Source organism: Helobdella robusta, assembly GCF_000326865.2.
Source record: "Helobdella robusta unplaced genomic scaffold HELROscaffold_5, whole genome shotgun sequence".
In the NCBI taxonomy this organism is placed as follows: domain Eukaryota; kingdom Metazoa; phylum Annelida; class Clitellata; order Rhynchobdellida; family Glossiphoniidae; genus Helobdella; species Helobdella robusta.
Genome location: NW_008705254.1, coordinates 7,215,442 through 7,229,958, shown reverse-complemented (window position 1 = coordinate 7,229,958; position 14,517 = coordinate 7,215,442). Strand labels below are relative to the sequence as shown.

Below are 14,517 nucleotides of genomic sequence, written 5' to 3'. Positions count from 1 at the left end.
CCACATATATATATATATATATATATATATATATATATATATATATATATATATATATATATAAGAAAGGTTCTTCCACTGAAGTGGCCGTTTTTGACATGATCAGTAGAATTGTTGGCAACACGGAACTTAAAATCCATACCGTAGGGGTTTTTATTGACTTCAAAAAAGCTTTTGACTGTTTAAATCATACCATTCTTATTCAAAAGTTGAGTCATTATGGGATCAGGGAAACATTGTTAGCCTGGTTCAAAAGCTTTTTATCTGAGAGAAGCCATTATGAGTCTACTGACGGGTCAACATTGTGTTTTTTTTTATTTTTTGGACATTATGAACAAATTTTATACAATTACATAATTTACACCATCTCTCACCACAAATTAATAAATAATTTATTAATTCAGATTAAATGTAAAATATGTATGTAACAATCTAACCAACCCATTTGGTAATGCAAAATAGAATGCAAATTCATGCGTACCGGCACCCAACACTGAACGTTCGGCTGCAACGTCATTTGATGATCGAAATTTAAATTAGTTTATTAAAATCAAATTGGAAATAGCATATAAATAAACAAGCAAAACAATTTAAATTCATTAAGATCAAACTGGACCAAGTTTTAAAAAGATATATATATCCAACAAATTAATATTTTATATTTCTCTAGTAACTCAATTGTTATCAACATCATCATCATTTTATTCAAAAGAAAAACTAACCGTTCCCATAAAGAATCTGTTTCACCGAAATGTATACGACCTCTGATTTATAAAATTGAACGGTCTCAAATTCACCAGTCCCTGTAGCTTCCGTCCATTCAACACGAGCTGCACCTACCATGCATATGAACATCGTTTTCAAATTAATTTTATTTTTTAATGCAAGGACACATTTTCCTGTTATCATATCACCAGGACAGAAAACTGATTTGTTGTTTGTCAGTATTATTTTTAGGCTTTCCAATTTACCCATGACAAGAACCAAGGTTACAAATTAACTGCTTAATTTAAGTTTCTTATCTAACCTTTATCTTTTCATTGTCACTTCAAAATTTAGTATCTGTTTAACTAATGTTAAATTTATAGTATAAAATGTTTAAATTGATTCAGTTGCAATTTACTATAAAATGATGAACATATTCTTCACAGGTTGTAAACATCAAATATGGGATTTCGAGATATATATACTTCGTTCCGTTCGTTGAAGATTTATTAAAAATAAGTTTGTGGTAATTTCATATAGATAAATCTGTCATTATATTTTTGACAGATTTATTGAAAAAATAATCCTCCAAAATATATAATTTATCTTCTATTTATTTATTTATTTATTAAAATAATTTATTACGCATTCAAAATTTCAAACGTTTTTATTAAATTATTATTAATAATAATAGTGGTAGTAACAATGTACCAATATTATAATAATTATTATTTTTTTTATTATTATATCATTATTATTACAATTATACAGATACACTGTTTTAAAGTTTTTCAAGTATTTTGATTATTTCGACCAATAACGTTAGAGGATGCTTTTTAAATTAACAGTGTACAAATTCACAGTTACCATTTTTTACTTTAGTAATGTAAAAAATAGTATAACATTTTCATTTACTTCGTAAAACAGAACATTGTGCAACAAACATTATATAGCATACAACACATTATATGACATGCAACAGCAACACGTATACAACACAAATATTTAACATACACTGCACAATATATAACACACTACTAGCAAAACAAAGTATCGGCGACACGCACGAAGCAGGTACGCCTCATTAATTCTATTGATTGAATATATCAATATATACACAGCGTTATGATTGCAATCTGAAAATTCCAAACAGGAAAAGTACAATAGAAGCTACCTCAATGCAGTTGTTCAGCTTTTCAAACAACTCACTTCGTCGCAATAAAATAAATAAATTGAGAAGAAAGTTATTTTTATGAAATAAAATTATTTAATTGATTTATTCAAATTACTCAAGAAAAACAAGTCATGTTTTAAAATTTTTTTATATGTTTTCTCTAATATTATTAACCGAGCGTTGATTAATTAAAGTCTAAGTGACTCGTGGAATTATGTAGGTTAATTGTTTTCTTCTGGTTGTTCTCACTTCTTCTTAACTCGTGTTAAACCCTCTTTTGCTAAATCTGCATTTGCTTTTTCTGGTCCTTTTCTCTGGAACTCTTTACCTCTTTCTCCATCACTTACGAATTTCAGATATCAAGACCCATCTGTTTGCAAAATTCATTGAGGAACGCTGTTGAACATCGTAGAAATAGCGCTTTATAAACTAATTGATTGATTGAAATTCTTTACACTGCACAATTCACTGTGCACTGTTTATTATAATGTACGCAAGAATTATTAGAGATTGTCATTTAATGATGCAATATGAGGATCCATTGTAGGAATCAAATATTTTTAATTTTAAAACAAAGTACGACATTTGGTATAGGGGAAACCGAGGCACATTGAACCAATTTTCATAATTTAACTTGTCGGACATATATTAATGCATTAAAACTTTTTGATGTAGGTCATTATTATGTAATATTATGTCCTTTACGCATAGAAAAAATTCTATCGACTTCTAACAAGTATCTATGACATTAAAAAGATTTATTAGTAAGCCTGTCGGGGTACGTTGAACCAATATTGTTTAACACATTTTGATAATCAGTTTTATTGTTTTCAGTGAAATATTTTCAAATCTAAATATGTTATTTAAATCAAATTTATTTTTTGAATGGTGACAAGGACACAAGGACACAAAACTACAATTAACCAAGACATGAGTAACACAAAATAGAGTCCTCTAGGCAACAGTGTTCATGGCACCATTCTTTACAGTACGGACATTCCTTCCAATTTTCAAATGGAGGTACATTGGCCAGTATGCCACAGAAATGACAAGGTGTGTTGTCGTCACTCGTAATTATAGGAATGTTATTCTTACTTTTCTTTTGCTTTTCCGACACTTTAGCCGTCTTTCTTGAAATCTGCTGATTACGGTCAAATAAAATCTTCTTTCTTTTTTAGTGATGGTCTTTGATTCACGAGCTCGTTGACGAGCTTCCAGCTCTGCTTTCACTGGTGTATCTATCTTTTGCGGTGCAGCTTTTTTGAATGGCCTGATCATCTCCGGCGTGGCGTTAGATTTCTGCTGGTCTCTACATTTAATAATAAAAATTGTGAATTGTATATTGAAAAATAATATGAAAATATTAATAAAAAACGTAAATAATTTGTAATGGAAGGTATATACATTGAACTGATGTCCATTACAAATTTCACATTGACAGTTGAAGTTGCAGTTGCTTCAGAAGTAATTATACAATTCAGTTTCGCCTGACTGACGGTCAAGACGGTATCACGTTCTGGGTTAGTGCTGAAATTATTTGTCGGTTTGAGATTGGCAGTTGAAACAATAGTGGATGCCACGAAACTGGTTTGTATCGTTGTTGGTGTTTCGTTGGCGGTAACAGGTTCACCATTTTGGCGCTCAGTAATTTTTGAACACATTTCCAGATGGTCGGTCGTATATGATAGTGTATATTCATCATCCTGGAAAATATCGCGTTGAAAGGGATATACACCAGCTACCCTGAATCCTGAGCATATATTAACTGGTGTTGCAGCTTGAGAAAAAGCCTTATTTACTATTTCCGGAATATCATATATTGTCATTGATCGGCCGGGATTGTTTTTCATCCAGGCATCCTGTGCTAATCCTACAAATTTTTTTAATGGCCCAAATACAGATCGATCAAGTGGTTGGAGTTTGTGCGAGGAAAATTAAGCATTACGACGCCGTTTTTCTTTCCGTAATCCAACACTGATATTGATACATTTGACTCATGATTGTCAAGTAGCAAAAGAATGGGATTCTCAACAAAACAACGTGCATGCTTGACTAGATGTTTTATAACTTCCAGAAAGTTAATTTCTGTCATCCAACCAGAAGGATATGCTAATCCAAGAGATCCCGGTTGTCTAATAATATGATCTTTGTAGTCAACTCTCGAGAACACAAATGCAGGTGGAATACTTTTCCCCAGTGCATTAACTGCAACAGCCAAAGTAACCATTTGACCTCGTTCTTGCGAGACTATGGCTCCAACTTGCTTTACACCTTTTTGAGCAATTATTCTGCTAGGTCGTTGCACATCAATGTTGTAGATGGCCTCTGGTCCAAACACATAGCGTTCAAAAACTTTCGACAAGTTAGTCGAAAAATGTGGACACGTTCGATCTGTTGAAACTTATTACCCGAGCAATAGATGTCGATTCAGGTACTCTGATTGAGAGGTTTGGGTGTTTTTTCATGAATGCACTAAACCAATCAGCCCCAGCTTTTTCATCCATCTTCCAATTTCTTGGAACGACCTTGCTATTTGTGGTTGCAAATTGATATGCCAATATGCGGACTTCTCTGAGATTCAAACCATAGTACAACGCGGCAGCTTTCTTAATATATTTCTCTATTAAGCATTTTTTGTCTTCAGTAAACACCTTTTTGACTGACTATAACCAACTCTAAATGTTGACAATGCAGAATTCGGTGCATTATTGTATTTTTTGCAATATCTAATCAATAACGCGTGGTCAATGTTATGTTTGCGGCTAATAGCACGGAGACTCATTTTACTATCAATAGTTCTTAACTAGCATTATATCTGAAGAAGTACTACCTCTGTTTCTAGTTCGCAGTCGAGATCTGACCATATTGAGTTAGTGATAGATCCTGTTTAAAAAAACAATGTTTTAGTTGTTGACGTTATCGTTAATGCCCTTCAAACTTTTAAAAATACAATTGCAATAAGAATAAAACCAAAAAAAGTGATTAATTTTGAAGTAGAATAAGTACAATCATCACATATCGTGTTGCATTGATGTCAGGGGCAGGTTGAACCATGGTTCAACGTACCCCCGACAACATGGTTCAATATGCCCCAATCATAGTGGTTTTAGTATTTCAACTGTAGCCTCATTAACATGCTACAAAGGCGTGTAAAAAACCACGTACCGTTTTACCAGATAAAAACACTACAAAATATATATGGTAAAATTATTTTAAATAACATTAACCTCAAATTCTCAAAATTACTCGAAAGGGGCAAAATCACATACGTGACATTTACTCGAAAATTTGCAGACATAAACACGCGAAATTAACTCAGCTAGTTCGATTTGCATTAATAATTAGATTTATGGAACGCCTACCGATAGTTTTCTATAAATAAGCAAATTTACCTTCTTGGTTTAACATGCCCCGTGGTTCAACATCCCCGGTCTCCTCTACACCGTGAAGCACTTAAACTTTTCAACATTAATACTGCGAACATTCTTTGAATAATATTTATTTGTTACATTATCAACATTTGAATATTTAAATTACAAGTAATTGTCAGTGTTGAAATCATTTTTTTGAAATTCCTGTTTTGGTAATGTTTTGAAACATAACATCACCGAAAATCTCTGATACATTTTGACGACCATCTTTGATCATTGCCTCAACATTTACAGCATTGGCAACATCTATCATTGTCTTTACTGGTAAATCTTGATCAACATCCAACATTGTCTTAAAGAACGTTCTATGCACATGTGATTACCTCAAAACGCACTGCTTCAAAATTTCTAAAGCATGTGGTTAGGTAGATACTTGTAAGTTTTAGAACTTCAACAAAATTAGACATCATTTGCTTCAATTCGTAATGACTGTGCAGATGCGAAACTACTATTATTTATTAAGTAACCTTTCTTCCAATCCTTCATAAAAAGGGTTGGTATCATCAGGAAAAGAAGTTGAAGTACATGATCACGTTTTGCATCAAATCATGCTTACTTCAAATATGTCAGCCAGTGGCACAAAATTTACATTACCGGGCAGTGGCGGATCTAGGGGGCTGGAAGGACCAGTGACTAGATTTTTAATAAAAGTCAGAAAAAAGACCGTTTTACTTAGAAAATTGACAAAAATTGAACGTGATAACAAAAAAGGTCGTCAGCCACCACACTATCAACAAATCTAGGTCCCCCGTAAAAATTTTGGCTCCTGTAAAAAAATAAAACATTTTTAAAATTTTGGCTTTCCGGTCAAAGTGTTCTAGATCCGCCACTGTTACTGGGCAATGTTATGTGTAAGAGTGGCAATGTTAAATGAGGCCCTGAATGATATTAAACAATTTGTAAAACACTACATCACCAATAAATGGCAGATACATTTGATGACTATGACAACTTCACCCGTCTAATCCACAACAAAATTAACAAGGCAACACAAAAAATCATTGCTGATTAAATTTTCACTAACAAAAATAAACAATAAAAATAAGACTCACAATAAATTTGACACTCGGATATACTCTATAAATTTTATTAATGCTTTATTTTAACGTAATTTCAATATTTATCTAAGTTCACTTTTAAATTTATTTATATCCTTACTTAGTCTCTCAAATGTTAATTGCAGGCGTAAAGTATAGTTTTGTGTTTGCGAAGTATTTTTATTTTTCATGTCTTCGGTTATTGACATCAGACTGAAAAGAGCAAACAAAATTTACCATGAAAACGTTAGTATTAGTGAAGTCTTTCTTAAATTATTGTTTGATTATTTAGAATAAACTTTATTATTCAATCAAAAAGGGTTGCTATCACCATCTATATCACGCATTATATTATGGTTACGCCCCATAATTTTTGTTATATTTTTTTAAATCTAAAATCAAGAAACAGCAGAAGCTTGGACTTGTGACATAAACAAAAAATTAATGTAATTTCAAACAACTTTTTGCAGGACTAAACACTAAACAAAATGATAAAGCAAAATGATAATATAATATGATAGAACATATGAAATGAACATATGATAAACGTGAAATTATAAAACCTAAAACGTGTAATTTGATATTTTTTAGGTGGTAAATTAAATTAGTAATTAAAAAATTTATTTGGCAAATAAGTAAGTATTTGTTGTAGATATAATAATTAATTATTAATCAATGAATCATATTTTTGTGCAGTCTTGACAAACTGCTTTAACTCTCTTTAGATATTAATATACTTATTTAATTTGCTCTACCCATATTTCTTTGTTGAAATAGAAATGATAAGTAATGTAAAAATAATATAAATGAAAATGAACAATTTTGTAGTGTGCGATCTCACTGACTGAAGCATTATCAGTGTTAATTATAATTTATTGGCAAAGTTAGCCATTATGCTTCCCCTCAATTTGTTCACATTTCTATCTCCACCCATGCTACAACAGGGGATAAATTTGCATATACAGTGAAATTGGTATATATTCTATATTCTATATATCACTGATATATTTATATTTAAATTTCATCTTCCAGATAACAAATTACCAAAATTTAAAAGTTTATAATAGATTATTATTCGCAAAAAAAGTTTAGATTCAATAAAATAAGTTGTATGGTTGGAAAAATTAAACATTCAATCATTTTCATTGCTAGGACAAAAACATGCAGAAATTAAAATGCACACTATGTATGGTATGTACCAGGGTTGTTAATAGCGAAATTGTGATAGCGGCGCTACAGTGGTGCCGCTACTTTTTCAGTATCGATAGCGATACTCATAATCAGATTTTTACACATACAATTAAACTGTGAACCATGAGGTGCGCAGTTTCGTGTCCCTGAGCAAAACGGTGTTGCACAAGTGCAGGTGTAAAGGAAGTCATTTTGCCCATTATCGCTGCTTCAAACACGGCGTGCTGACTGCTGGAAGAACATGCCATAAACCTTTGAAGATGATTTTCTTTTGAGTGTAGGTCATTGAAATAAAAAAATGCTGCAGAGCACACAGCTAAGCAGTATTCTGTAGGTTCAGATAATCCACCTCGGTCCTGCAGCTCAATGACTTTTGTGTGCTCTCCAGAATTCTCTTTGTCACAAAAGCGGTCCACCAGATTTTCTTTGCAAGACTCACATTTCGTTTTTCTACTGATCGACCTTCCAATGTACCCAGAGGTGTATATGAGGGGCAGCATATATTTTGGATCAAGATCAGTAGGATCATCTGCCAGCTCGTCACGCAACCACGTCCATTCTACTGTAGCGGAAGGAACAGTTTTTTCAGTAAAGGCTAGCTCCTCAAATACGCCTGACCTTATAGCAGTTAGAGTACGAATTTTTTTTTCATTTTCCATAATTTGACGCACACTTATATAGAAATTGGCACCATTGAGTTGGCGGTACCAACCAAACCGCCCCTCGATGCAATCAGATGTCCATTTTCCAAGAAGACAGTAGGTAATTTCATCATAGTTTTCAAAAATATACGAGCAGAGTTGTGAAATTCCTCTAAACGTTTGCACGCAGGCTGTGAAAGTTTGGGATGTTAATCCATCTGTCTTTGTGCTTTTGTTCCACCTTTCAAAATAGTCTGCCGCATCAAGTAGATACTTTAACTGCCAATCAGTAGGAGAACTGACAGCTTCCAAGTACTTGTTTAGATTGTGTTTTCCTGAATAAATTATACACAAACATTTAGCAAAAATCTGAATTGGTTAAAGCTTATCAAGAAAATATACATGTAGCTCTAATGAAATGCAAAGTAATAGCCATTTCTAATCATGAGATACAAATAAATCAAATCACATTTTAAAGTTTATTATGCAATTGAATATAATTAAAGATAAAAATGGTAAAAAAACAAAAGGAAATAAAAGAAAATACAAAAAATAATTATACTAGCAGAGATTTTTAAAAATTTATTTCAACTAGACATATAAACATAGACTTCACCTTGAAAAGAATGTCTCACTCCTAAGATATTCCATAGTCTGTTTATATACTCTAAGAACATTGCAGTGTCATTCCATCCTTTTTTATTGTACAGCTTCAAACCAGCCACAGTTAAATCATGAAAAATACCTGCAAGTTATATATAAATTTAAAAAATTGTTGTTATATAGATCTATTGAAATTATTAGATTTACTTTTAGCATGAACAGGTGAAGTTCGTTGGATGTTGTTTGGTTTGAGACTGACCATTGTCAGTTTGTGAGCTACTTTTAAGGGCATCATTTCTTCAGTAGCATACAACTTTTCAACATGACGGAAGTCAGCAATTAATTTTAGAATTTCACCATCATCAACATCAGTATGGTCAGGTAACAAAAAAATTTTCTTATTGATCCAGTTGTTGAAGATATTTTTGAAATTATGTGTTGTATCAAAGAGAAGAAAAGTTTGTTGGCCATTCCACATGCACTATGTTTCTAGTTTTCCATTGCAAAGCTCGGTATAGAAAGATCTGTAATAATCAAATAATTTAATTTCTCAAAATAGAAAATCAACAGACCTTAAAAAATATAAAAATAAAATTATTTGTATAAGACTAGCTTGCTAAATGTACCCACCTGTTTGTAAATAAATTGTCCATAGAAACAGCTAGCAAAGTGACATATCTCTTCAGCTTGGTTGTAACAATCTCAAAATGATGGCGTAAAACAGCAGGGTTAAGACCAGCAACCGCTTTCAATCCTACAACATCTTTATATTTGCAACACAGCGATTGAATCATAAAACACAAAACAGTTCTAGCAACTTCTCCATTTTCTGTCAAACCAAAGACAGACTCGCTAAAGTACTCCAGTCGCTTTGCAGTGTGAATTTCATCACATATCAACATGACAATTTTTTCTGACTCAGAGAGTGCTTTCAACCTTGCTTCTAAGTAAGGTTGGTTAAGATCTTCAACATTTTCAGCAAAAACAGAAGACAATTGCTGAATTCTACGGACACTAGGAAGAATAAACAATTCTTTTAGAGTTTCATAGAGCTTAGGGCTTGTCATTTGCCACAAAAATGAAACAGTTAGTAGTTTGTTAAAATATTTTCTAGCTTGTTTCTTGACTAAAGTCAGCTTTAGCTGAGCCTTTACAAATTCCAACAATGGTGCAAAGTCACCCAAACAGCCCTTTTCTATAATTATTCCCAATAATTGATTAATGTTGTTCATAATAGAACAAACTTCCTCTTCACAGAGCTCATCTTCGTTATAAGTGTTCTTCAAAAAAGCTAACAGATTAGAGAAATGTGTAGTGCTATTAATAGTATTTTCTTTTGATAACAAATGCTTGTACTTTGATAATCCTATTTCAACGGAAATCTTTCCAACATATTTATAAATGGTAACTGTTAAGTCGTTCGCTACAGTAATTGACAAAGTAATGTCGAGAGGCTCTTTCTCTTTATTATTATTAATTAGTACATAGGACAGATGAGTGTTCATTTTGATACATATATAACCTTCAGGAATTAAAGTGTCTTTAATTTTCTCAACAAAATCGTCAAAACAAGTTACCTTTTCTTCTTCCATCACAAGATTCTGAATAACTTCATATCTGTCATTCACTAATGCCACTCGAGATGCCGCAGAAGCACGGGTAGATCTTTGAGGTATCCTTGGACTGCTCAGATAAGCTGGACAATTTGGTAGCTTGCTAGGAACAGCAAAAGGTTTAAAACGATTTAAGTTTAGCTTAACAGGATTGCTTTTACGACGAGTTTCATTTGTATCCTCTCTATCTAACTATATGTCTTCATCCTGAAAATGTAACTCACACAGTCGATGATTTTTGGTGGGACGGAAATCCTTCAGCGATAAAAAACGTATCCATTTGTCCAATAAAATCGGATCACTCAATGGCAATCTAAAGAGTCTTGATTTTCCGACACTTGTATTGGATTTATAACCTGTTTTACAACCCGGAGCGCAACACTTATTAACCATTTTAAAGAACAATCCGTAATTATAGTAAAAAGTTAAAACTACTAAATTTTACAATAAATTTTACAAAAAAATACAATGATTTAAATTTCGTATTTACGAACGAGACACTAAATAAACACGATACACGAACGAGATAACTAAACTGCAGCACGAGGTGTGTTGAAATGAAAAGAAAATTATTAAAAGAGAATCTATGTTTTAATCATTAATTAAAACAATAGTCATATCAAATATCAAAACTATATAAAAAATTAAAAAAAAAAGGAGTTATTAACTTAATAATAATCTGCACAATTAAAATTACGTACTAATTCAATTAATTTTGTCATAAAAGTATGTGATATAATGAAGATTTTACCATAGGCCTCCGATTGTAAAGGAAAGAAACAAATTTCTTTCGCTTGCGCTTCCCTGTTACTACGTTCCCTAATATATATATAATATATATATATATATATATATATATATATATATATATATATATATATATATATATATATATGTTGGTAATAGACCATAATTTTTACAATTCTTGAACTACCTTCTTTTTAACTTCTAATTCTCGAAATATATATATATATATATATTTTATATATATATATATATATATATATATATATAAATAAAGTGATGTTGGTTTTGTAGGTGATAATGGTCGACAAGCTGACTGACAGATCGGAAGTAAACAATGCAGCAATAAGCATTGTGGATAATAATAATTGTTGACAAGAGTATTGATATCTGTGGTGATGTAATATTACTAAGAACGTCCTTATGTTTAGGGGTAGACTGTCGTAGGTGCAATTGTTAAGAAATATCACTGCATTTTCAGCTTTGATCATTATCTGGTCCAATTTTTCTATGTTTCGTTCTGTATTATATCATTGTTTTTTTAACTTTATCATTTAAAAAGCAACATTTTTACTATTCTTTATATTCATTTTTATCTTTTACAGAAAAAGCTTTTTTGGTAATCCCTCACCATTTATTTATTTAAATCCGAAACACAAAATGAAAATAAAAAAAAGGATTTGAGATTGTGAGATTTCCAATTTAATAAGTTATTAACTATTAGTTGTATCTTATATATGCTTATATCTGGGCGTTCCTTCTTTATTGGCTCAAAAAGATCATATTGCGTTGATACATTAATTCTATTTATTACAAAGAAACTATTAATATCTTTTTATCTTTTATTACGATGCTTAATTGTTGAAACAAACTTTAGAAGTTAATATATTATATTTTTTTTTGCAATTTTATTTCAAGGATATTCTTACAGGACTTGTTGTTATAAGCAGCAAATCGGAGAGCAGTCACAATGGCATAACATTAGCTTTGGATGGGACAGTTAATTTGCAGTTGAGTCCTAAGTCTGTCGGCACGTTTGAGGCGTTTTATAATTCCATTAAAGTACTGTTTGTTTCTTTCTTCTTATTATTATTTTTATTATTGTTATTGTTATTGTAATACCCAATGCCTCATTATTTTCCATCTCACCTGATTTGTTGTTAAGCAAAAAATTATCTTTTATTTTGCTTTTACTAATACTACCATACTTATTTTCAAGCCCATTCCGCTTATATCATACACCTGTGAACTGATAAAACCTGGAAAATTGCCATCAGGTACTATAGAAGTACCTTTTGAAATAACGTTGGTACCCCAAAACAAAACAAGGCCTTTGTATGAAACTTATCATGGTGTTTTCATCAATATTCAAGTTTGTAACTTTAAATGCACTTGACACTGCCCAATTTTTACATCAAATAACAAACATTTTTATTCAATTCATTTTTATTGCGTAAGAAACTAGTCCAACATATTAAACTGAACAATTTTAATTTTTTTTTCCAACTTCAAGTATTTAATCACTGTTGATATGAAAAAATCAATTCTCAGCAGGGATATATCAAAACAATGTGAATTTATTATGGAAAACGGGGTAGGATAGAATTTTTTATCACTTTTATCTGGTGCTAGAAATTATAAGCGCAGTTTTCATACTATGATTAAATAAACGTAAACGTTTTTTATTTTTTTTTTAAATTTTTATTTTATAAAATATGTCTTTGTAAAGGCTAGTCGTGGAGAAAAAGCCTGTCAAATGCATATTGATTTTGTGCTTAATCCTTCAAGTATAAGTAGCAAAGATGTTGGTAATTTAATCTTCATTTTATTATTTCGTATGAAATTATTTTAGAAGTTTAGAAAGTTCATAGGATTTATTCAAGTTATGTGCACTATAACTAGTTTAATTCAATGACATTCTTTTCTAGAAAGCATATTTGCCCAGTTTTGAAATTGTTGGATCTGTTGATTCTACAAAATGTTGCATCACTCAGCCTTTCACTGGAAATGTTAGAATTTGTGGCCTGTTGCTTTTATTGTATGTCTCGCCATGTTGTGTTACGTCATATTGTTTTACTTTTTAATGTGTATTTACAAACCTCAAACAAAATTAAATGACTGTGAAATATTCATCAGTCTCATTCTAACGTAAAATGTCATACAGTTAATATAAATTTTTATTCGCAATCATTATTTGAATGTTTTATTTCATATTTATATTGAAACTAAAATTGACAGATAAATGTTTTGAAATCAAATGTGAGCATAAGATCAATTGAAATTCAACTCATAAGAGTTGAAACTTGCGGTTGTGCTGAAGGCTATGCTAGAGATGGTTGGTTTGCTGTTGCAGTTGCAAATGTTTTTATTATCAGTTTAGTGAAAAGTTCTAAATTCTTCTTTATATAGCGACTGAAATTCAGAATATCCAAATTGCCGATGGTGATGTATGCCGAGGCTTGGACATTCCTCTATACATGGTATTCCCGCGACTCTTCACATGTCCCACCCTCTTCACTGATAATTTCAAAATAGGTTTGAATAAATTCTTGTTATAAAGTTGTCGTGTTGTACACCTTTTTGTTATATTTAATTTTTCATTTAAAGAATTTGAAATCAACATAGTCATTATCTTCTGCAATGATCACATGGTCTCAGAAAATATTCCCATCAGACTCAGCAGATATTGATTGTTGCGTTAAATTAATTGCTTAAAACATTAAATTACTGTTATATAAATTTGTTTACTTATTTACGATAATTTTCGGGAGCCTCCGAAAGCCGATATACACAAATTTAAAAATAAATAATTTATTAGTAAGATATAATTTTGTGCTTTTATTTTTTTTGATTTATATATAAAACTTTGTTATAAAAAATGTCGTTTTTGAATCTCGACCGAATTGGTAATCCACGTTTATTTCTAGTTCGGCCTTGACATCTTTTGGCTTCAGGACGCTTTTTAGGCTCGTCGTCCTTTTCAAATTTGGTTTTTTGTTTGTTCATTGTTCGAGTTGTTACGGTGACTTTTAAACTTGATTTAAATATTTATCAAGATATTCTTAAATCGCACATCCTTATATCACACATAAATTTAGATATAACTTATTTTTCAAGTCAGAAAAAACGAAAATACTCATTTACCGGTAATCACTAGTACTAGTTTAAAATAAAATCTAGATGAGATCCTGGCATAGAGTACCAAAAAAATCCGCACTAATGATTAGTTTTTAGAATATAAATGATTCAAAATATATGTTTGTGAATATAAGTACGTTTAAATTGTATTTTGTTTGATCAGAGACTTTGGCCTGCGTGTGTGGTGTTATGTTGAGTGGTTTCTTGACTCGACGCAATTGGGTTTGGAAGCATGATATG

General features: G+C 31.2%; 3 protein-coding genes across 3 annotated transcripts in view; 1 reads left to right on the top strand and 2 right to left on the bottom strand.

Annotated features, from left to right (window-relative positions):
* HELRODRAFT_163911 (hypothetical protein) overlaps window positions 1-975 on the bottom strand; it is a gene marked incomplete at both ends in the record, with an annotated part of 6,490 nt that extends 5,515 nt beyond the window's left edge. The window contains 2 exons of the mRNA XM_009027642.1: window positions 438-505; window positions 723-975. Of these exons, the coding sequence (XP_009025890.1) occupies window positions 438-505; window positions 723-975 (321 nt within the window). The remainder of the gene's footprint in view (window positions 1-437; window positions 506-722) is intronic.
* Window positions 976-2,798: 1,823 nt separating this feature from the next.
* On the bottom strand, window positions 2,799-4,743 carry HELRODRAFT_163910 (hypothetical protein; the record flags this gene model as incomplete). The annotated part of the gene is made up of 5 exons (XM_009027641.1): window positions 2,799-3,020; window positions 3,376-3,749; window positions 3,977-4,202; window positions 4,288-4,499; window positions 4,710-4,743. 5 exons carry the CDS (start codon window positions 4,741-4,743, stop codon window positions 2,799-2,801), a joined length of 1,068 nt encoding a protein of 355 aa, XP_009025889.1.
* A 1,793-nt stretch (window positions 4,744-6,536) lies between these two features.
* Window positions 6,537-13,829, top strand: HELRODRAFT_67993 (hypothetical protein; the record flags this gene model as incomplete). The annotated part of the gene is made up of 9 exons (XM_009026926.1): window positions 6,537-6,593; window positions 12,058-12,201; window positions 12,359-12,511; window positions 12,653-12,733; window positions 12,869-12,943; window positions 13,068-13,148; window positions 13,378-13,474; window positions 13,549-13,674; window positions 13,747-13,829. The coding sequence occupies 9 exons, from the start codon at window positions 6,537-6,539 to the stop codon at window positions 13,827-13,829; spliced, it is 897 nt and encodes a 298-aa protein (XP_009025174.1).
* Window positions 13,830-14,517: the final 688 nt, after the last annotated feature.